Source organism: Tenrec ecaudatus, chromosome 10, assembly GCF_050624435.1.
Source record: "Tenrec ecaudatus isolate mTenEca1 chromosome 10, mTenEca1.hap1, whole genome shotgun sequence".
In the NCBI taxonomy this organism is placed as follows: Eukaryota; Metazoa; Chordata; class Mammalia; order Afrosoricida; family Tenrecidae; genus Tenrec; species Tenrec ecaudatus.
In genome coordinates, this window is record NC_134539.1 from 109411795 (window position 1) to 109434559 (window position 22765).

Here is a 22765-nt window from a genome sequence, read left to right on the forward strand (position 1 = left end):
GGCAGTTGTGCTTGTCGCAGCCCCAAAGCTGGCATGGTGCTCCTAGTCTCTGAAGCGTGTCCCCAGGACTGGGCAGGATAGACTCTCCCAGGGGGTCCTGGGACCTTCCAGAGAGGTCTGGTTGTGCTAGTGGAGTGGGATCGCTGAGGGCCGCCCACCCATGGTAAGGCCGGTGTGGTGGGGGAAGGGCGGTCCCTGCATGTTGTGAGGGTCTCAATTACTAGCACAGCAACACACCGCTTGGGTTTTAGAGACGTGATCCTCGGGCCTTCCGATCACGGCTAAGCGTGCTTTGCTGGGACAGCCCTGATTGTATTCCCATCCCGCTGCCGTGGGAGGGGCCTTCCCTATCGCCAGCGTCCCCCACCCCCACAGGATCCAGCTGCCTCTTGACTCCACCTCTCTTTACTCATAATCTGCCTGGGCTCACGCCCATGACCTCAATGTACTCCAATAAAATGGCTCCGCTGCCACTCCCAAGAATTCAGTCAAGTCCTCATCCTTTCCCTTTTAACTTTCCACTTTGACCAGCCTCCTCCTCGTCCAGTTTCCAGCCCATTGCCACCACTGGGCCGACCCTTCTCAGGCTGCAGGACTTGGCTGTCCAGCTTCTTTGGTTTCTCAGGCAAGACACAGAGCTTAGCTCCTCCCTCTTTGCTTGGGAACTGCATTTCTTTCCTTATTACTCAGGGTCCACACCCAGGGTGACTGCCCAGATAAAGATCTGTCCCTTTCCCTAGTCACCTTTCCAGGCTGGACAGAAGCACACATGAGGAATGGAAACCTACACGGACCCAGTTAGAAGTCAGATTCCGCAGGGTGGCCTCCCAGGTCATTTACTCTTTTCTGGTCGCCTCAGTTATCTGCTAAGCTTGCTTAGGGAGCACCACTAAGCAAGGTGAGTGTTACTAACTTCTCCTTTACCCATCACCACTCATTTACGTGAAGTTCTCAAAGATTCTGGACCCCCATGCTGTAGCACTTCGCAGAGAAGGGAGAGCAGGTAGCTTGTAACCTTGGAGAGGTTAGACTGGGAGCCTCCACTCGTGCATTGTTGGCAGCAGTGGGAGGGGAAAACAAGGTGGAACTTGATGTGACCTGTTCGGTGAGTTCGGGAGTGGGGTTTCTGTAGAGACTACCTCCTTGGAAAGGGAGCATTTCCTTCTGGGGTGGTTGGCGTCTCAAGAATTGGGGACCGATCTGATGGTAGCTACCATCAGCACAGACTGTCAACGCAATTCAAGATCCTTTGTATTATAGAAGCCGGCTGCCAGCACTCAGGTTCCGCTGGCTAACCCCGCCTTAACTCCGCCTAATTTCCTCTTAGCCCTTCTGAGGAAGAACGTGATTATCTGGGAACCCCCTCTCCACAGCAGGCACCGCTGAGACTGCCCCAGCATGCTGGCTGTGAGCGGAAGAAACCCTCTGCCCGTGCTCCTGCAGGACTGAGTTCTGTTCGTGACCTTTTACCCCACTCTGGTTACCAAAGTTGCCTGGCTGACTACTGGGATACTTAGCCCAGTGCCTGGCACATATTGGGCACACAATAAATATTTGCTCAGTGAGTGTTGCCTAGGGTGGCCCTAGGTGGAGTAGTCGTCTGCCCCTACTTCATCCCACATTGGACACCCTCTCTTTCCATCTTGTTTTCATGTTGGCGGCTGCACAGCTCCAGAAAACCAAGAATGAGAAGTCAGGTCTGAAGGAAGGGGTAGCCCATCTGCTGGGAACCGATGCAAATTTCTGCTGCCCTTTTGCCTCACCCACCTCCCAGCCTCTCACTGTGAGCTTTGAAGGGGCGATGGTGTGGCATCTCCTAGCTCTTGGAGGTATAGGAGAGGGCTTCAAAAACGGTTTTGGAAAAATCCCATTATCTTCTCATTTCCATTTTCCCCGCATGCTTTTGGAAACTCCCTTGGAAATGAAAAGCTTTGTTGGAGTGTGCTGAGCCCTGGGGGCGCGGCTAGGAAGGCTGTCTCATGACGGGGGTAGATGTCTCTGGTTCTGTAGATTAGAAAAATTGGGGTGCACACATCTGCTGAGGGGTGAGACTGAGTAGAAATTCCCTGGTGAGAAAACCCACCCTGATGGGCACCCGGAAGCCACACACACTCAGGGGACCACTCTACAGAGGTTCCTGGTCTTTGGGTTACTCCACAAAACGTGCTAGCCTTTCTGATGAACATCAACAAGATTCATCTTCCCTTTCCTATGAGTGACTGAAAACAAGTGCCAGCTTCTACCCCAGCCCCACCCTTGTGGAACAGGAAGCTGGGCCTAAAATGTCAATCAGCCCCCTTCATAGTCACTGCCCTCCCGTTGTTCCTCCTCTTAATAGTTCTCTCCCACCTCTCCCCCACTGGGGAAATGTTTGGTTTATTCTGCTTGGCCATTTTGGGGCTCTGGTAGGCAGTAAGAGACCTGGGGGTGGGGGCGGGGCAGAGAACAAAAACCTTTTAGATTCATTGCTTTTGCCTGACATCCCCTGGCTGCTCTCCCCACACGACCCAAATAAACAGATGATCATGTGAAACCAGAAAGGCTGTTTGTTTTAAATAGCAAGCATCCCCGCTAAGCTCTGGAGCAGATGGGGTATTGGGGGCAAAGGAGAGGCCGGCATTAGAGTCTGCATTCCCCTCACTTTTACCTTCTGCTTCTCTGTCCCTGAAGGAAAGGTTGCTACTTAATGGCATGGGGCTGTTCCCTGACTGGAAGACTAAGGAAAAACTAGGCATCTGCCTCCGGACAAGCTCTCAAGAGTGTATACAGCTATCACCATCCGAAGAAGTCAAAGGAGATGGCTGGATGTAGCTCTAAGCACCCTGACCCGCTGGGTTGGATGCCACAGTGAAGCCTGGGGAACAGTGCCGTTTCCAGTCACTGACATAAACTGTGCCACTCAAGGTGTGAGGTGTGGGGTACACACACACACACACACACACACACACACCACCAACCTCCCTCCCTCCCTCTAGGAGTGGAGTCAGCTGGGCCCAGCCACACCGGTGGCAGGCAGCTTCAAAGGAGGCAGTGAAAGGGCCAGCACAGGTATAACAGGTACAACCCTCCCAGAAAAAGCCACTCATCCCATGGAGAAATCCTGGGCTGGCTTGCCCCTTCACTTGCCATCTCTTGATGTTAGCAAAGTTGACGGTGCCCAGGTTATGAGTTACTGGCCTCTTCGTGCTCAGCTCCAAAAAACTGAGGCGTGAACTCTGCAAGGAGAGCTCTTTCCAGACTGGTGCTGGCAAATAATCCTTTCTTCACTAGATTCCTGATTCCCAAGATCTGGGTAGATTTCTTCTCTGGGGTGCCTTGTGTCCTCAGAAGGATCAACCCAGCAAACACACCTCTGTGTGTGCCTACCTCTCCTTCACCTGCCCTCTGAAATAAGCGTATACCCCTGAGGACCCAGTGGAAGTGGATTGGCAGGTAACTTGCCACACAGAGGTCCTCTGAAAAGTGCTTTCTGGATTTATGTGATGGTAGAGCCCAAGCTGTGGGGGTCCAGAGCCCACTGGCATTGCCTCACTCGGTTGACATTTGTTGGGGAAGGAAAGGACATTGGTCCAGTGTCTGGGGCCAAGGCTAAGGACACTAGGCCTAGTGCTGGGAAGGCAGGGCTGGACATCCTTGTAAATGTGTCTCCTGGCCAGTGCCTGTCATTATCAACTGTACCAATGTGTGTGCCCTCCACCTGCCAGAACACAGGGCTTAGTTTCAGGGAAGGAGTTGTCCTGTATCAGAGTTTTTACGTAGTACTCTTACCGTACTGACAATAACAAAACCCTAAGTTTTCCCAATTCCTTAACCCATCCCAGAACTAGCTCCAATGAGTCATCAGTGGGGTCAGGAACAAATAGTCCTCCCCACAGGTGGGGAGCCGCTCTGGGCTCTTCCCAGGATATCAGACTGGCCGCTCTCTGGCTCTGTCATAACCTACTTCTGGAATACTGAGTGGCCTTAGCCGGTCCTTTCTCTGGACGTTAGTTTCATTGTAAAATGAGAGGTTGGAAAATTGGCCTCGAAGTTCTTAACTTTCTGATTGTACCTTTGTGGCCCTCAGACACGCGCGCCAGGAAACGGTGTGGACGTGCCAGCCCAGGGTCCCCGCCCTGCCGGCAAGCGCGAAAGCCAGACGGCGCGGCCCCGCCCGCCCGTCCGTCCGCAGCCTCTCGCTGGGAGGGCCGGGCTTCCGCCCTCCACGTTGTTGTTCCCGATTGGGGCCACGCCCCGCGGCCAGAGCTGGGGACGCTTTGCCAAGCCCTCCTGCTCGCTCCCGCGTCTGAGCATAGGGCGGCTCCTAGGGTGGCACAGTTGGTTTCTCCACTCACATCAGACGTGTGGACAAAGACAAGAGTTTCGGGGAAAGAGACTTGGTCCTAAAGCGGGGCGCTGAAGAGTTAAGGGTTCTCCGTGGCACAGTTGCAGGATTCCCCTCTCACTCTTTGCTCACTCCGTGGTTCCCTTGCGCGCCCACGAATGTGACCCTGCAGGTACTGGCCCTTTAAACAGAAGGCTGGCGGCGCGGGGTGTCCATGTGGAGCTGCTCCATGCCGTGTTGTCTTGCCCGCCCATTGGCCTGCAGCCGGGTGACGTCGCCTAATAGGATGCGAACGCACTGCGGGGGGAGGAACGGAGACAAAACCTGGAACTGGATCGCCACTCTTCGCGTTCTGCCGGGTCTCCGACTGCCTCTGGCCGTTAGCTCCGCCCAGGGGCGGATCCCGGGGGAATTGCGACAGCGGGGAGGTTGCGGGACTTGGGTCACGTGTGGGTCGGGAGAAGAGAGCTAGGGAATCATACCAGTCGTTACCGTCCTAAGGCTATCGTTACTCAGAACATCCTTATTTGAGCTAATTTAAACTTGAAAATTTCACCCGTCGTTACCTCCCAACATGACAAGATTTAGGAGTGACCTAACATTTAGCCCTTGCTCAACTTGTAGATTGCAGGTGGAGCAAGGCGGGAAAGCGGAAATACTGCGCGCGAATCCGGCGGGATCATCCTTCGCCCCCGCCCAGGCCACGTGTGCGCACTCCGTCTATAGTGGGCGGGACCAGCCCACGCAGGACCCCGCCCCTCCCTTCGCAAGACGCCGGGGCCCGGCGGCCGGGGGCTCCGGTCCGGGCTTTGGCTGCGGCCCCGGTGTAGTAGCGGGGGCGGCGGCCGGGGGCAGCGCGGCTCCTTCCCTTGTTGTGTGTGTCGGTGCCTCCTCGCCATCTTGTTGCAAAGCCCTTTCTTGTCGGCGGGACTCCCGGGGGCCGCGGGGCGGGAGGCATCGGAAGGGAGGAAGAGAGGGAGGGCAAAGAGGGGAGCAGGGCCGCCTCCCCTTTTTTGCATCAAATTCTTTAAATTGCAAATTTATATTTTGCAAATATTTGGGGAGACACTGACTTTTCTCCCCGTGCTCTCCCATTCCTCTCTGCGGAGTGCGCTGCGCCACCCAGCCCTGTCTCTCCCAGGAGGTGATCACTGCCTCCTGCCTGCCCGCCAGCCTGACCTGTGCCCGGCTCGCGGGCCGCAGCCTCGGCTCCGGCGCACCCCCGGCAGCTCTCAGCGCGATGAGCATAGAGACACTACTGGAGGCGGCCCGCTTCCTGGAATGGCAAGCGCAGCAACAACAGAGAGCACGTGGTGAGCGGCCAGGCTGGGCCCCGGGACACTGGGGAAGGGGAGGCGAGCGACCCCGGCCCCCAACTCACACTCAGCGGTGGGCAGGACACCTTCCTCCCCGGCGGCCTTCGAAGCCCGGCAGTGCTCAGCTTTCTGCACTAGCCGCTGCCGGGGAAGGACTGATGTGGGCAGTACAATTAATTGATGAATTCATTAACATGCAGTGAGGGGCCTGGCTCTTGCGGGCTCCACCCTAGCTGCCTGCCACCCTCCTTTCACCTTCTGTTGGGGGTGAGGGGCTTCTTTCCCGTGGGCCAGCGGCAACCTTGGTGGCGGAAGATGTGTGTGAACCGGTGGGGGGGGGTTGAGAAATGGTGTTGCGGGTGGGGGGGTTGGCAGATCCGCGTGTGCGTGCGTGTGTGTGCACGGGAAGATGTGATGTGAGCCTAGGGGAGAGCTGGTGAGCGGACGTGTACACGGGCGTGCGTGTAGTGCACACGAGTGGGCGTGTGTGTAACAGAGTGGGGGTGGGAATTACTCTACGCGGAGCAGCTCCCGGCTTCCCTGGCCCTGGGGGATGGTGTCGAGGACGCTCCCGGCACGGCTACGCGCCGCTTGGGGCGGAGGCGGCCTTTGCAGAATGAAATGACATCGCGTGTCTTATGATCCTGGCCAGCCCCGCCTGACCCCGCCTCCCAGAGCTGGGCTGGGTCGCGCGTCTGGGGTTTGGGTGCGAGCCAGGCTGATTGGGTTTCTGCGAGCGGCCCACGGGTTGCTGGGGGCAGCTCCTGCGCCCCGCTTTAGCCGGTGTGGAATGTGGCGTGTCGGTGCGTTCCAAGCCCGCTCTGGGCTGGAATGTTGCGTGTGTCTGCGTTCCAAGCCTGTTGGTTACACCGGGTGGTGACGTGGATGGGCCCCGCCTCCGACCACGTGCACCGGGGACACTCCCGCTGGGGACGGCGCGGCGGGGCCTGTCTGAGCTGCCTCGCGCTGGGTCAGGGGCGGGGCCTGGGCGGAGCTGGCCCCGGGCCCTGCTCCGGGTTGGGCCGGGGCCGAGGCCGCTGGGCTTCTCCCAAGGCTGGGATCTACTCTGCTCACCTGCTGGTTCTCGCCCCGAAGCAACTGTTTTTTGGGTAGTGGTTTTATTAATACTGGGGTGGGAAGCCCCCAGAGTGGTAGGGTGAGACGATAACAGAGCTCACATCTTCCCTCCGACCCCTCCAACGTTCTCACCAGACGCCCCTGGCAACCCTTTCAGCGGTGAAGGGGCAAACTTTGTCGCTCTCTCGCCAGGGGGAAGCAGGAAAGAGGATTTCCAATGCCTCCTATCCCCACGCACCCTTCCTTGGTGTGGTCCCGAGCCTCAGGGTGCTGCTGGAATGGGGGCAGGGAGGAGCTCGTTTTCCAGACTGCTGTGGGCTCATCGGCCCTATAGGGTGTGTGTGTGCCGGAGCGGGGTCATCGTCCCACCCCCCAAAAACAAAAAAGAAACCCGGTAGGGTTGGCTGTGGCTGAGCGAGTGCTTCGCCCTCCTTTCCTTTCTCTGCCTATTGTTGCTTCTATGATGAGTCATGCAGGAGGTAGTAGTGTGTTGTGTGTGTGCGCGCGCCCGCGCCTGCAGCGAACACAGCCATGGCTGGCGGGGCGGGGGAAGCGGCGGTGGCGGGCAGGCCCAGGGGCCGGGGAGCTGTGAGTCCATGGGGCCTAGTCTGCTGGATGGCCCGCCTCTCAAGGTCAAGAGTCACCTGAGATACCGAAAACCCTCATGCTTGGGTTTTGCTGAACTGCTGGTTTGAGACATCCGCCCCCACACCTCTCTCATCTTTGGGGTGGGTCCCTAGCAGGATGGGCTGTGCTGGTGGGGACCAAGAATGCCTTGTGCGCAGGGACAAGAGGAAAGGGGAAGACTGGACACCAGCTCTGAAGAGACTGTCAGCCCCACACACTGCTGCTGTTGACCCCTGTCGTCGTCCCCACCCCTCTGTCTGAGGCTCGGTGCTTAGGGGTGGGAGACCCTTTCCCAAATAAGTCAGTCCAGAGCTGACCTTCTGGTAGCAGAACAGGGATGAGTGCCACACTGAAGGAACCTGGCAAAGGTACCCTCCTAAGCAATGGCAGCCCCCTGCTCCATACAGACACCCTGTCCTCCATGTAAGCCAAGTTCATTACCCAGTGCCAGGTTCTTGGTGGTAGGGCAGGGAGGTTTAGCTGGTAAATTGGTTCAGGAAAGCTAATCTACTCCTGCAAATCACATTACAGGTGGTCAGACCTGCAGCCTCAGCAGTTAAACCTCTTCCCTCTTTTGAGGTTCTGTTCCTTGACTTGGGTGTGGGAAGGATGGGGTGAGGCAGTGGCAAATAAACTTGCCACCCAGAACTGCTTTCCTGGTGTACTTACCCAGCTGGCCAGCTCCAAACAGGGATTCCTCTGTCCACATCCCCTATACCCCCTTAGTCTCTGAGGGTCAGTTTCCAGGCCTGGTCCCACCAGCTTGCTCACATGAAGAGCCTGAGGATGTGTGCAGCACGTGAATGGACAAACTCACGTGGGAGAGGACAGGGCTGTTCTGTCCTGGTGGTCATCAGGAAGGTGGAGCCTGGCCATGCCCGGCATTCCTGGAGGTGGCATGAGCTGAGGAAGTTCCTGACCAATCCCTGCCCTGGGCCTGGGCCTGCCCCATGCTTGGAGCTCCCTTAGGCCCTAGAAGGAGTAGATCCTTTCACACCTCTGGTAGCATGTGATGCAGTCTCCTCACCCCCTAGTCCTGTGCTGGCCTGGGGCCAAGGTGGCTGAAGGGAACATATGCTTCTGTAGTCTGCCCCAGTAAGCTCTCTGGGGGCACCCTCGGGACAGAGCTCAGGAAGGGTCCCGGTCCCAGAGAGTGTGTGTGTGCACGGGTGTAAAAGGGTACACCCAGGGGTGAGGCAGAGCATTACTCTAAAGAGCCTAAATAGATTGTCCTGAAGGAACCCCTGTTTTCTACCCCTACTTCCCAGAAGCCAAGTAGAGGATTGTGGCCAGGAAGCTTCAGTGAACCCATCCGGTTTAGGGCGCACCTCCTTTCCGACACCACCAGTCAGGATTTGACAGTGGTGGCTCCTTCCTGGCACCTAGATCTGGGAGAGAAGTCATTAGGTGGGAAGGAGGTTGCCACCTGCCTGGCGTGCTTTGAAGTTGCTTGGGGGACACGGATGGGGTTGCTTTTGGGGCCCAGTTAGCCCCGTTTGTGGAGAGTCAACACTTGTTCCAGAGCTGGAGAGAAGCTGGCTTCTGAAGAATCTAAGGAGTAGAGGCAGGGGCTGTGTTGCACCCTGACATAGGGGACTCTGCATTGCAGTAGGAGAGACAGAGCAGGATGGGGGTGCCCCAGGCTGGGCCTGAGAAAGGCTGGAAGTCTCTAGGCCTCCTCCTCCAGCAAAGCTGTTTGTGGGAAGGTGGACCAGAAAGCTTGTTTGCTCTGGGGCAGTAAGAAAGCCATTGTTGGTGTAGGGCAGGCCTGGTATCTCCCCTTCCTCAAGGGCAGGGGCAAGGCGGAAGAGGCCCCTACTGACCGTGTCCAGTGCCTGAACTTTGACTGCTGGGAAACCACTTGCTGCTTCCCTTCTCACACTTCCCCCTCTGCTTCCTCTTTCGCCTCTTCTCCTCAGCTGAGGAAGGAGGGGCCCTGGAGCTGGCCTGGCTGAGCTGAAATTCCTTGATTGGCCTAAGGGCCCTGATTTAAAAAACAAAAATCAAACTCACTGCCATCGAGTTGATGCCAACTCATAGCCACCCTACAGGCCTCAGGTTTTCTGGGGCCACAGGGCCAGAAAGGAAGGTCCCAGGTAGATGCACTTTAGAGGCCAGACTTAGCCCCGCCCCAAGTAGGGTGGCATGTTTGGGGTGTGTCCTGGGTAGTGCTGTCAGCCATGTGGTGTCTCCAGTGCAGGAAGGGAGGGCTGCTTGCTTCCCCACTGGGCTCAGCTCACTGTACTGGGGAGGGGGAGGACAGAGGGGACACTGCAGCCACTTCCCTGTGAGGACTGGGCAGGTGGAGGTGGGAGGAGCACCTTCCTCTTCCGTGTTCTCCTCCCGCTGGGGGGTGGGGTAGACAGGCCTCACCTTCCTGCTAGGCTGGCAGCCTTGATGTTGAACGGGTGGAGTGGCAGGGAGGGGATACAGGGTTGCCTCAAGTCTGTTGCCCTGCTCCTCCTCTGTGAAGAGTCTGAATCTTTTCTGCCTGCCTGGGTGCAGGGCCAGGGGCATCAGGAGTGTGTTTGTTAAGTGTTGTTTCAGTGCATTTTGTTATACAATTCCTGAGGAAACTGGAGGCCTTGGGCCCTAGGCAGTGAGACCAGAGTCCTGGGCCAAGTTTGCTCACCTGAGAAGTGAAGGCAGTGCCCCTGTGTTGCCTGTGGTGTGGGGTTCTTGTGAGATTCCAGGCGGCAGTGTGACCGTGCGTGAGGAGACACCTAGTTTTGGCACAGCAAGGGCAGGGCAGGATGCCGTGTCAAGAGACTTGGGCATCAATTTTACCTGTACTTGCTATGTGAGCATCATTTATCTCACCTGTGAATAAAAGGTACCGCTTGGCCCCTTAAAGAAGGTGCTTGGGGATTCATGCTGAAGGTCAGGTCCAGCCTCGGCAGCCAGAGACTTGATATATCTCACCCTCCACCTGACCCCTGGGCCTCTGCCCCTCTCTTCAGCCTCATCTCCCACTCCAGTCCCCTCAGTGCCCTGCTGCTCCCAACCTTTCCCACTCGTCACCTGCCTAGCCCTCAGTGGTTCCTGTCCTGTGACCCCACAGTCCTTTGTCCTGCCCTCACCATGGCCTCAACTAACTCCTCTTACCACCCCCTGCCCCCAGCCAGCTCTCCAAAGGTCTGCTTTAGTTGTTCCTGCCGTGTCCCAGTGCTTGGCCTGGCCCAATGGACGTTGTGGGTATTTGTGGAGGCCCAGGCTGTGATGTCACCAAGCACTGACTCAATGGGGTCAAAGGATGAGGACCGACCGCTGGGGCCCCAGCCAGGTCAACTGGTCTGCTTAGACCCTCTTGTGTTCTCTCTGCATAGAGGAGCAGGAGCGGCTTCGCCTGGAGCGGGAGCGGGAGCAGGAGCAGAAGAAGGCCAGCAGCCTGGCCAGGCTAGCCCATGCTCTGCCACTGGAGGAACCCCGCATTGAGGCGCCCCCCTTGCCCCTGTCCCCACCAGCACCCCCACCAGCACCCCCACCCCCACTTGCCACCCCAACCCCCCTAACTGTCATCCCCATTCCCGTGGTGACCAATTCCCCACAGCCGCTGGTTCCACCCCCACCACTGCCCCCCACAGCACAATCTCTACCCCTGGCACCCCGACAGCCAGCCTTGGTCAGCACCTCAGGACTCAGCATTAAGGAGCCTGCCCCTCTGCCCACCAGGCCACAGGTGCCCGCCCCTGCCCCCTTACTGCCGGACCCTAAGACCACTGTTGCACCCACGGGTAGCCCCAAACCCTTGCAGCCCCTCCCCACACCCATCTTGACCATTGCACCACACCCTGGAGTCCAACCGCAACTGGCCCCCCAGCAGCCACCTCCATCCACGCTTGGAACACTGAAGTTGGCACCTGCTGAAGAAGTCAAATCCAACGAACAAAAGAAGAGACCAGGGGGGTGAGTGAGGTGGGACCGAGCGGGGGCTGGAGAGAACTGGCTATGCCCTTGTGTATGTGAAAGAGCACCCGAGGAGCTTCCTATTTGGGCATATTGTCACTGTGCCCATCCCCACCAGCAAGTGGCATTGCCCTCTGTCATCCCTCAGGCTTCAGATGCCCCAAGGCTTGGGCTTTTGGCATTTCCAAGCTATTGGGCACAAAGTCAGCAAAGCAGTTCAAACCCACGTGAGCCTCCAGGAGAAAGATGAGGCTGTCAGATGAGGCTGTCTGCTCCCGCGTGAACCCCAAGGGGCAGTTCTACTCCGCCCTGTGGGGTCACTAGTTGGAACCTATTCCTGTGGGGTAGTGGGTTTGGTTTATCGGGCCTGGTGTGAGCTTGTCGCCTCATGGGTGAATGGATGGGATGGGGCACTAACGGGGTTGTGGGTCATGAACACGGATATACCATCCATGGGGTTTATGTGGCACAGGGCAAACATCTTTGCTTCCCAAAGGAGAATGTTGGAGACAAAGCTGCCTGAGGCATACGGGAGGCTGGGGGCGGCGGGTAGGAGGGCTGCAGAGTGGGGCCCTCCTCCCTGAGCCGCCTCTGTCTGGGTTGCAGGATCGGCACCAGAGAAGTCCACAACAAACTGGAGAAGAACAGGTGTGACTGGGCCCACCGCCCTCAGTCCCGGGATTGGCCCAGCCCTTGGTCCCCCCCGCAGCTCCCCTTGGGCCTCCCCTTCGCCACCCCCAGGCTGGCTGACCCCAGCTAGCTCCTTTTCCCCAGGAGGGCCCATCTGAAGGAATGCTTTGAGACCCTGAAGCGCAACATCCCCAACGTGGACGACAAGAAGACGTCGAATCTGAGCGTGCTGCGGACGGCACTGCGGTACATCCAGGTACAGGGGGAGGGAAGCCGGGCCAGGCAGAGGGCGGGCTAGGGTGGCAGTGGCGGCTGCAGCAGCAGCAACTTCCTCCCTCCCTCCCCCCCCCCCAACCCCCCTCTCCCGCCCTCCATCGCGGGCTGCGTCCCGCCCTCTCGCTCCCCCGCCCGCCTCCACGCGGGCGCTGAGCACATGGCCTGGCTGACGTCAGCGGGGCTCCCTACCCGGGAGGAGGAAGCAGGAGACAGGACGCGCGTGCGCCTGGGGAGGGCGGTGGCAGCGGGAGCCCCCCCCCCTTTTCCACCACCCTCCCTCCAGTCACCTCCACCAAGCCCCCGCCTCCTGCTCATCCCCCTAAGCCTTAGTGTCCCCGGACCTCGGAGGGCGCGCTGCAGCCTGGCCGGGTGTAAAACCCGGTGCCTGGACCATCGCTATCCGTGTTCAGTCGGGAGGGCGGGCAGTGCGTGGAGCCGGCTCCTCCGCCCTGCCGCAGTGCCCTTTTCTACCCCTGTTAATCTGTTGGTCCCCAATCTTTAGGCATGTGGAGTAGGGGTACGGAGCCCACCTGGGCCCCTCCCTTACCCCGGGGGAGTTAAGAACGCCCCCTTGTGAGGTGCCTATAATTGAGGAAAACTGTTGAAATCAGCTTGGAGGGGACTGGTGGTCCTTCTAAGTGAGAAACAGCCACTGGAGTCGCAGAATCTTTAAAAATTACGCGTTCCTTCTGTCTGGGTTACAAAAATAGGCCCTAGTTCTAGTTGCTTTTTTAAGGGGCCCTTCTGGCAGTGTGTCCCCTCCCTTTGGGCACTGGCTCTCCAGCAGGATGGGGGGTGGGGAGCGCGCCTGCCAGATAAGACAGTTGCCATGACGGCCCTGAGTTTCGGTTTCCCTGGAAACCGTGGAGGGTTCCGCGTTTGGCAGAGGTTGTGGGGGATGGGGCCGGCGGCCGCGCTCGGCTGCTGAGGAGACCGGGAGCCATTGTGCAATGGGAGGAACTTAGGCCTGTTTCCCTGCCCGCTTGGGGGAGGGTGAGCATCAGGGTCTCCCAGTCGGCCTTCCAGTGAAACCTTGGAGGTCTGGGCAGCTTGGCGGGCCCCCTTGGGAACGGGTGGCAAGGACGGGTCTGGTGGTGCTGTGAACTAGCGGCGGAGCCACCCCTCCACCCCCTCCTTTCTCTGCTGCGGGGTCACAGCCCTGAGGTAACCGGAGCCTGACTCGTTGAGGGGCGGAGGCCCTGCTTCGCGATGGTTCCCAGCCGGCGGGCCCCTCCCCTCCTCCCGCGAGCGACCGACCGACCGAGCGCCCTTCCGCCCGCACTGGAGGGCGAGGGAGAGGGACTGGCGAGCCTCCAGGCTGTTTCCCGGCACCTGGAAGGGGCGTGGCCGTACTCGGGGATTGGCTGGGCCTCGTGTGGGCGGGGTCGTGCTCGGGGATTGGCTGGGCCTCGTGTGGGCGGGGTCGTACTCGGGGATTGGCTGGGCCTCGTGTGGGCGGGGCTTCTCGGTGTGCCGGAGGAGGGTGCGGCCGGCGGAGAGTGACGCAGCAAAGCGAGGTCCGCGTGGGTGCGCGCGTGCTCTGGAGGGGCGGAGCTTCGTCTGCAGCTGGAAGGGACCTGGCGCCAGGAAGGGGACTGTGTAGGTTTTGGAGGCCGAGAAAGGCCGGGCCGGGCATATTTCTGGGTCGCGTTTGCAGAACTCCGGTTTGAGTTTACCTACTTCTGTCCTCCTGCCTGCCAGTGATCAAATCTCTGCCCGCATACCGTGACATCCCTGAATACCAATGACTTCATTTCTGCAATGAGGCTGAATGGGCGGGGGGGGGGGGGCGGAGTGTAAAGTAATAGTAGCTCTGTCATAGGGATGCTAGGCTTAAATCAGACTGTTCCTGGAAATACTACCTGCCAGCCTGTAAACACAAAACAGCTGTTATTCCAGGACGGGAGCGATGAAATGGCAGGTTCCTCTTTGTGGACATGTTTTGGGGGGGAAGACCTGCGTAATAGGGAATTTGGAAATCACTTAGAAATCGATTCCGTGGAACCCCCAGGCTATCTATCAGATACTTGGCCTGGAACTGGTAGCGGGAATAAAAACCCATTGCAGACCTTCGTCACCTCATGTGTGGAACTGCTCCCTGGGTGTCCTCAGCTATGATCTTTTAGAGGAGGAGTCTTGGTGGTTATGCGTTGAGCTGCTAGTTTCAGGTCAACAGTTCAAACCCACCAGCTAGTTGGCAGGTGACTTTCTACTCCTATAAAGAGTTACAGTATCAGAAACTCACTGGGGCAGATCTACTGTGTTAGGCTGGGTTGACTAAAAAAACAAATTCAGTGACACTCATGTGTAAGAGTTTTATATTAGAAATTATATATCAAGCAAACATCCCGATCCAGTGCCGACCAAGTCCATAAATCCCTTTTCCGACTCATGTAGCCACATGCAGTGAGCAGAATGCAGGAAGATCACAGGCTGGTGGGCGCAGGTTTGCATAGATCCAATGGCAGTGGCAGCAGTGCAGGTCCCTACCGGGGCTCACCAACCAGAAGGTGAAGGCAGAGTGAGGGGAGTAAGTTCCCAGGACCCTCCTTATAAGGTCACGCCCACAAGGAGGCACCATCAAGCTGTGGCCTGATTGACAGGCTAGACTCCACCCCTACACTTTCATATAGCTTCAAGTTGACATGAAATTATGTGAACTACCACATCTACCCTGCCATACAGGGTAGCTGTGTGTGGGCAAGGACTCGATGGCAGTGAGTTTGGGGTTTTTTTATTTTAGAAGCAACCCCCAGGTCCTTTCATACTAGCAACCTGAAGGTTAAGCTTTTGACACTACCCAGGGGCCTTGGTGATTGTGGAAATGGAAATAGTAGAAAGATTCACAGTGTGGTTTTCTCTAAATCCCCAACCTCATCCGTTAATGTTTTTCATTTGAGTACCTTTAGCTATCCCGTGCCTTACCTCCCAGGTTTGTATCCCGTGCCTTCCCTCCCAGGCTTTGTGGAAGAAGATAAATCTGTGAACAGACTAGGCTGTCGCCCGCCCTCCTTTGGGGAAGGCAGGGTAGGCCCTGGAGCGAGCACCAGGGAAGTCTGCTGAGGAAAGGACCTGTGAGCCCGAGCCCTTCATGATAAGTTGAAATGGACGTGGAAGGCAAGGAGTTGGGTCCGAGCCAGCATTTTTCCGGCAGGCTGTTGGCAAAGATCAGGACACTAGATGACAGTCAAAAGGTGGTGCTGATGGGGCCCTGTAGACTGAGGGCTCTATGTGCTGGGAGCCTTGGGTGGGAGGAGCAGTGGAGATGCTGAGGGAGGCCTCCAGTCAAACTCCAGGGTGGCTTGAAGTGGCAAAAGGTTTGCAGAAAGTTGTAGTGCCGTAGACAGGCAGATCCCAGATCAAAAAGGTTCTCTCTTTTCACGTAGGCAGAAATCCAGATTGCTGCTTCCAGCTACCCCCCCTGCCCCACCCAGTCAGGTTGCAGTGAGGGCTGAGGAGTTGTCACCAGTCCTGCTGTCAGTGGGCCCCAACTGGGTTCATATCCAGCCCTGGCCTCGTGTGTGTGTGTGTGTGTGTGTGTCCCTTACACCACTGCGGTGGCAGGTGACAGGTATAAAACTGTCAGGTCTCTACCAGGGCAGCAGGCAGCTGTGTAGGTCATAGGCAGCTTTTCTCACAAATAAGGTGAGAAATGGAGCTCGTGGGGAGGTGGGGCCTGGTTGATGTGTGATGGGAGACATTGTTGTGCCTGGTGAGGGTGGGCAAACAGTCCTGGGAGACTGCTGCTAACTCCTCCCCTTGAGGAACGGGCATCAGGAGGAAGCCCAGGCTAATAGTTACCACGGTTCCTTCTAAGGCAGTGGTTCTCCACCTTCCTAATGCCAAGACCCCTTCATACAGGGCCTCATGTTGTGGTGACCCCCCCAACCATAACATTATTTTCGTTGCTGCTTCATAACTGCCATTTTGCTGCTGTGATGAATTGGGAGACCCCTGTGAAAGGGTCTTTGACCCCCAAAGGGGTCTCAACCCACAGGTTGCGAGCCGTTGCTCTGAGGAGCTCTGATTGGTGTAGTGGGCTGCAAATTGAGCTGCTGACCACAGGGTAGCCGTTTGAGCTCACCTGTGACTCCGTGAGAGAAAGACGAGGCTGTCTGCTCCTGTAAAGATGTAAAAGTCAAAAAAAAAAAAAAAAAAAAAGATGTAAAAGTCTCAGAAAACCACAGGGGCAGTTCTGCCCTGTTCAACTAACTTAGTGGCAGGGAGTTTGAGTGTTAGTCTTACTGCAGTGGGCAGAAGGGACTAATGAGAAACTGCCTCCACATCCCCACCCTCTGGTTGATTTCCTCCACTGGTGCCAGGACCCACCTTGTACGCTGCTCTGTCCTAGTCACCAGTGGGGCTGGCGGAGAGAACGGGACTATGATGGCCACTCTAGTTCACACACAGGGCTGGAGGGAACGGTGTGTGTGAGGTGGGGAGGCATGAATATGGAGATGGTGGTTGTGAGAGTCTAGTTAGATAGGCAGCGGGGGAGGAAGGCTGTGTGGTGTTGGTGGGAGATCTGTGGAGGAAGTTGGGACCTCAGGTGGCCCTGGAGGGTGAGCAGATTAGACCTGGAGTGGCACTCAAGAGACTGTGTCCAGCGTCCAGGCAGTTGGGCTCTGGAGCCGACAGTAAAGACTGTTGTGTGGTGGTAGCTGGTGCTGCATGTCCTGGAAGCAAAAGCCCAGGAGCAGGTGGGGCGAGGGAGCAAACAGCCTTGTCCAGAGGCCAGGTCTGGCATGGTCCAGCTGCACAGCCACCAGGACATGCGTAGGCCAAGGAAAAGCCAATGGCAGAAGATCCAGGAGACCTAAAAGCGTTTAATTTAATCAAGTGTGAGCGTCAGGTGGTTCTGGAGGCCCAGGAGAAGATGGTTGACTTGGAAAGGCAGGGCGAGCGCAGCTGGCCCTCGGGAATGGCGTGTCCCTTGTAAGGGAGCCCTGGCAGCAGAGTGAGTGGTTGAAACGTGGGGCTCCTAACCTAAGGTGACCAGACGTCCTGCTTTTTAACCAATTTTCCCGCGTTTCATGGCGTTTTTAAAAAGTCCTGATTTTTGGAAAGAATGCACGACAAGCTAGGGTATACGGGTTTCGGCTGCCATGTGGCTATTTCACCAGAATATGAGTTTTATCAATGGTGTCCTGCTTTACCAATGTTAAAATTTGGTCACCTTATCCTAACCACAAAGTTGGTTCCAACCTCCTGGCTGCTCTGGTCAAACTGTCGCGCGGGGGAGACTAAGGAGCGGCTCTTCTGTGCCCTGTAGGGCGGCAGGGAGTCAGCAGTGGACCCCCTGGCAGTGGTTTGGATGTTGTAGACTGTGTGCCTCTTTCTTAGGGGGCCCCAGTGGCACAACATTTAGGCGCTCGGTTGCCCTGGTTCCCCGGGAAGACCGACCTGGAAATCAGGTACGGCGAGGACTTGTCCGTTCGGATTCACAGCGGCCTTGGGCACAGCATTACGCAGCACGGCCCGGGCCTGTGCTCGCCTCACTGTCCTCGTGACATCGGAGCCCATTGTTGCAGCCGCCGTGCTGCGCCATATCCTTGAGGGTCTTCCTGGGGGTTCTTTTGCCCTACTGACCCACTTTACCCAGCGTGATGGTGTTGTCCAGGGACTGATGCCTCTGGTTTAATGTGTCCAAAGTATCGCTGGCCCTGCTTCTAAGGAGCATCGAAGCGTTGGTTCTTCTGGGCAGCCCAGGGCGCGTTTGGCTTCCTTCTCCTGTAGTCCTGCAGTCGAGAAGCAGCCGCCCCCCATCCTCCTCGCGCACGGCTCTCCCAGGCAGCTGCCATGCATGCGGGGAGACAGAAAGTACCCGTTGCAGGCCCTCCTCTGATTTCTGGACCCCTGCTTCCATGGGCATTGACTATGAGAAGATGCTAGCCGAGACACCGAGCGAGGGAAAAGTGAATTTGATGGTTGTGTACAGAGGAAACGGTAGGGTGGGGGTAGGATGCAGGAACACCAGCGTCAGCACCCTGCAGGAGCTCAGGGGAGGTGGCCAGCTGGATGAAGGAGCCTTCCTAAATGTCTTTGGGAAGTGGGTGATCATTGGTGGTGGGGTGATGGCAGACTAGAACCCGTGGGCACGGATGGCAACCAAAGCCGGGAGTGTCACTGCGTCTTGATCAGTGTAGATGTGACATGGGGTGTAGTCAGCGCTTTGGGGGGCATGTGGAGGCTTCTCACCAGGGGGAGAAATGGGGAGCCCTGTGGGGAGCACCCGGGGAGGTCGAGGAACTAGCAGCTGGCATGGAGTGGCAATGGCATGTGTGACAGTCTGGAGCAGTGGTTCTCAACCTGGGGTCACGACCCCATCACAGGGGTCGCCTAAGACCATTGGAAAACAACAGTAACAAAATGACAATTATGAAGTAGCAACAAAAATAGTTTTATGGTTGGGAGTCACCGCAACATGAGGAGGAACTGTCTGAAAGGGTCGGGGCATTAGGAAGGTGGAGAACCACTGGTCTAAAGGGTCGCCTCTGAGCACACTAACATGACTGAGGAGACAGTGGAGGAGGGAAGTACACTTCACTGGGGGTTCCGAGGAAGGCAACTGCTGGTGGTGCCCAGTGTGGGAGAGCTGTCACCCGCCTTCCTCCTCCGCAGAATCCTACCATCCGCCTTCTCCGGGAGTCAGCAGACCCGGCGGGGTGCTGGTCCACCCCGGGTGGAACGGCTGTGGGGAGGCCCCGCGGTGGCCTCTCAGGGTGTCCTCACAGCGGTCCCTCGCCCTGTCCCCAGTCCCTGAAGAGGAAGGAGAAGGAGTATGAGCATGAGATGGAGCGGCTGGCGCGGGAGAAGATCGCGACCCAGCAGCGGCTGGCCGAGCTGAAGCACGAGCTGAGCCAGTGGATGGACGTGCTGGAGATCGACCGCGTGCTGCGGCAGACGGGCCAGCCCGAGGACGACCAGGCCTCCACCTCCACCGCCTCAGGTGAGCGCGCCCGGAGCGGTCCCTCCCGCAGAGAGCCTCTGGCTGCTGCCGGACCCATCCCCACCCTGGAACACACAGCCACCCTCCAGGGCCATTGTGCTCTCAACCCCTTGTTTCCTAGCCCTTTCTGACCCCCCTCTCCCCATGTCGCCCCCCCTCCCACGCGCAGAGGGTGAGGACAACATAGACGAAGAGATGGAGGAGGACAGGGCAGGCCTGGGCCCACCTAAGCTGAGCCATCGGCCCCAACAGGAGCTGCTGAAGTCAGCCTTGCCGCCTCCCAGTGCCGCCCCTCCGCCCCCCCACCCCCACCCTGTGGCCCTGTCTCCTGCCCACCTGCCAGTGCAGCAGCAGCAGCCGCCACAGCAGAAGACACCTTTGGCTGCCCCGCCGCCCCCACCGACGGCCCCTGCCCAGACACTGGTGCCAGCTCCCGCCCACCTGGTGGCCTCAGCTGGGGGAGGCTCCACGGTCATCGCCCACACGGCCACCACCCACGCCTCAGTCATCCAGACTGTGAACCACGTCCTCCAGGGACCAGGCGGCAAGCACATCGCCCACATCGCCCCCTCGGCCCCCAGCCCTGCTGTGCAGCTGGCACCTGCCACCCCCCCCATCGGCCACATCACGGTGCACCCTGCTGCTCTCAACCACGTGGCCCATCTGGGCTCCCAGCTTCCCCTGTACCCACAGCCCGTGGCAGTTAGCCACATCGCCCACACCCTCTCCCACCAGCAAGTAAACGGCACTGCTGGCCTGGGCCCCCCAGCCACCGTCATGGCTAAGCCAGCTGTGGGGGCGCAGGTGATGCATCACCCCCAGCTGGTGGGCCAGACAGTGCTCAACCCCGTGACCATGGTCACCATGCCCTCCTTCCCGGTCAACACACTGAAGCTGGCCTGAGGAGGAAGCCACTCAGAGGCCCCAGTGGGGGCAGGGAGGGGGTCCTGGCCCCCACTCTCCCACCCACCAGCTCCACACATTCCAGCCTTGCCCAGGCCCGCTCCACCCCCACCCACCCCCAGGCCTCCTAGGGGAAGGGGGTGCAAAGACTGAGCCAGGGGAGAGAGGGGCCGCCCCAGGGGGCTGGGCACTGGGCGAAGGAGTCCCCACTGCACTAGGACTTAAGAGAATGACTGATGAGATGAGACGCTGGTGAGTGTGCCACCTGTGCGGCCTGGTGCCACCTCCCACTTCCGTTCCTGCCACCCACCCTGTCCCCTGGAATCAGTGTGAAGGGACATCCTGGTCTCTGCTTTCCCCTCTGCCCCGCCATCCATTGCTACTGCTGCTGCTATTGCTCTGTCTGGTGAGGTGGCCGAATGCCCTGCGCTGGACACTAGTGACAGCTCTGAAGGAGTGGCAGGCCTGGGCCCCACCCAGACCCATGGGTGCCCCCAGCCTGGCCTCTGACCAAGCGGCCACTGATCAGTTCCAGCAGAGGGGCGATGGGCCACCACCACTAAACCAAGTCCAAGCTGTTGCCAAGTTTCCCAGGGGCATTGGACAAACCTCCTGCCTCAGTGTGGGCACAGAGGTTTGTTGTCCTGTGCCCCCAAACCCAACCTGGAAAGAAGGGGTGCCACTCGTTTCCCTGGCTTTTGCTTAGTCTCTTGTGCCCTCTAAGGGTCAATGGGCCCGGGTGTCTGGCTTTGGGCGCCTCTGCAACTTGGAAGGCCCGGGCCAGGATTTGGTGTCTGGCCAGGAGTCCGGCAGCCCAGGAGGGCCAAGACAGGCAGGCTAGGCCCCGTCCTCGCCCCTGGCTGCCCGACGGCACCCCGCCCGGGTCGGTCCGCGGGCTGCTGCGAGTGCGCGCCCCCGGTGGCCGCGTGACGCCGCCCCCGCGGAGAGCTGGGGGCGGGGCTCCGCCGGGACGGGGGCGGGGCTGCGTGCGCAAGCGCTGCTTCCCGCCTCTGCCCGGGCGGCTGCTTTTAAGAAAAAAAAAAAGTGGGTATTTATTATTACAAGTGGCCTTGTGTCAGACACACTCAGTTACACAAACGTGCACACTCAGCTCCCCGCGGACACTCACCGATGGCCTTTCAGCGGGAGGAGGAAGTTAGCACTGGCAGGCTGGGGCCTGGGTCTCCGGAGGCGGCCCGTTTGCGGGAGCGTAGCCGGGCAGAGACTCGAGGACTTCAGCATCCCTGGCTGGTCCTAGAGACCTCCCGGGGGCTGTTCGTTCTTTTCCTTTGAGCCCAGATGGGGCTGGAGGAAGGGGACCTGAGACCCTGCACCCAGGCTAGTACAGCAAGCCCACCTGACCAGCGCGATGCCTTCCCGCACCTGACACCTTGGTTCTCGGGGGAGAGGCGGCGAATGCTGAATTCAGTGTTGCCAGTGCAGTGGCGAGAAGGCAGGGGCCAGGGCCGCCCCTCCAAGAACAGTCCGAGAAGCACTGGCGAGCTGGCCCCTCCGTTCCCCACCCACCTCCCTGCCCCAGACCGGAACTGCCGTGCCAGCCCCTTGGGCCTGCACAGATACCTCATCTGTCCCCTGCCATCCGCCCGCCCCCGCCCCCCCTCCCCGCAGTGGGGCCTCCTAATCTAGTGCCGAATGACTATGTCCAGATTGGTGAAGATGGATATTGTGGCCGTTTTTGTTGTCGTTTGTGAACGCTGTGACGCCGTGTGCCCGTGAGGGCGGCCACCGCCCAAGCCCTTCTTGGGGGCATTTCCCCTCCACGAGCTGTCCGCTGTGCTGTCGGGACCACATCCGTCCTCTCCCGGTGGGACAGCCCGCCCCTTCCCACCCTCGCCCTTCCAGCCTGGGGGACGCAGACACATCTTACCTCTCATGCGTGTTTTGCTTTTTGATGTTCAGAGTGACTCACTGGCTGGGAGTCTTTACCTCGGGGAGAGGGGGAGGCTGGTTCCTTGGGGGGCCAAAGAAGGGCAGGGGAGGCCTGGAGGGCAGGGAGGGGGTCACCAAACTCCCTGTCCCTCCAGGAGCAGCTGCTGCTTCCCCCAGCCCAGGGTCCCACCCTCCACCCCTCAAAGAGGTGGCCCTTGTTTACAGTGAGGACTCAGTCACTGTGTCTCCGTTTCCTGAAATATAAACTGTAGCGACCCCAGACTGTAGAGATTTTTATGTGTTTGGATACATCTGCTGCGTGGGGTGGGGGAAAAAAACTACAAAACCCTAATTTTGTACATATTGTATTTTTACTATTAAACTGTATTCTAGTGGCTGTTCATGCTCCAAGACTTTAGGGGTTGAGACATGAATACTATCCATGTAATAAGCACTTGCCTGGAATAAAATATAAAATGAAATAAACCTGCACTGAAACCGGAGGTGGAGCTGCCAGCCTGCAGCATCTGGGTGGTTTTATTGTATGCAGGCAGGTGGAAGAGCTGTCAGCCCTGCTGCTGTCCCAGCAAACCCTACACAGGACTTCGTATTCCTTAGACTTTGGTCACACTTGCCCCTTCAAACCATGTTCGCAAACTCCCTTATATCAGCACAAGGAAGTCACTAGAACTCGCTGCACTTTGGCAGGTCAGGGTACAGGGTCAAAGTGACCAGTGGTCATTTTGCTGCTAGCCTGGGACTGTGCTAGTCAGATCTGTCAGCCCGTCACAAAGCCCTTACCCTGGCATTTGCCACCCCCATCAGTTGGGGGCACCCCTGAGCTCAAGGAAGTTCCAGCCGGGTAGG

General features: G+C 58.3%; 1 protein-coding gene across 1 annotated transcript; it reads left to right on the plus strand.

The window, feature by feature from the left end:
• Nucleotides 1-5174: 5174 nt before the first annotated feature.
• MNT (MAX network transcriptional repressor) lies at nucleotides 5175-22395 on the plus strand. The gene is made up of 6 exons (XM_075561191.1): nucleotides 5175-5637; nucleotides 10671-11250; nucleotides 11857-11898; nucleotides 12025-12136; nucleotides 18913-19105; nucleotides 19275-22395. The coding sequence occupies exons 1-6, from the start codon at nucleotides 5565-5567 to the stop codon at nucleotides 20006-20008; spliced, it is 1734 nt and encodes a 577-aa protein (XP_075417306.1). The 5' UTR covers nucleotides 5175-5564; the 3' UTR covers nucleotides 20009-22395.
• The last annotated feature ends 370 nt before the right edge of the window (nucleotides 22396-22765 follow it).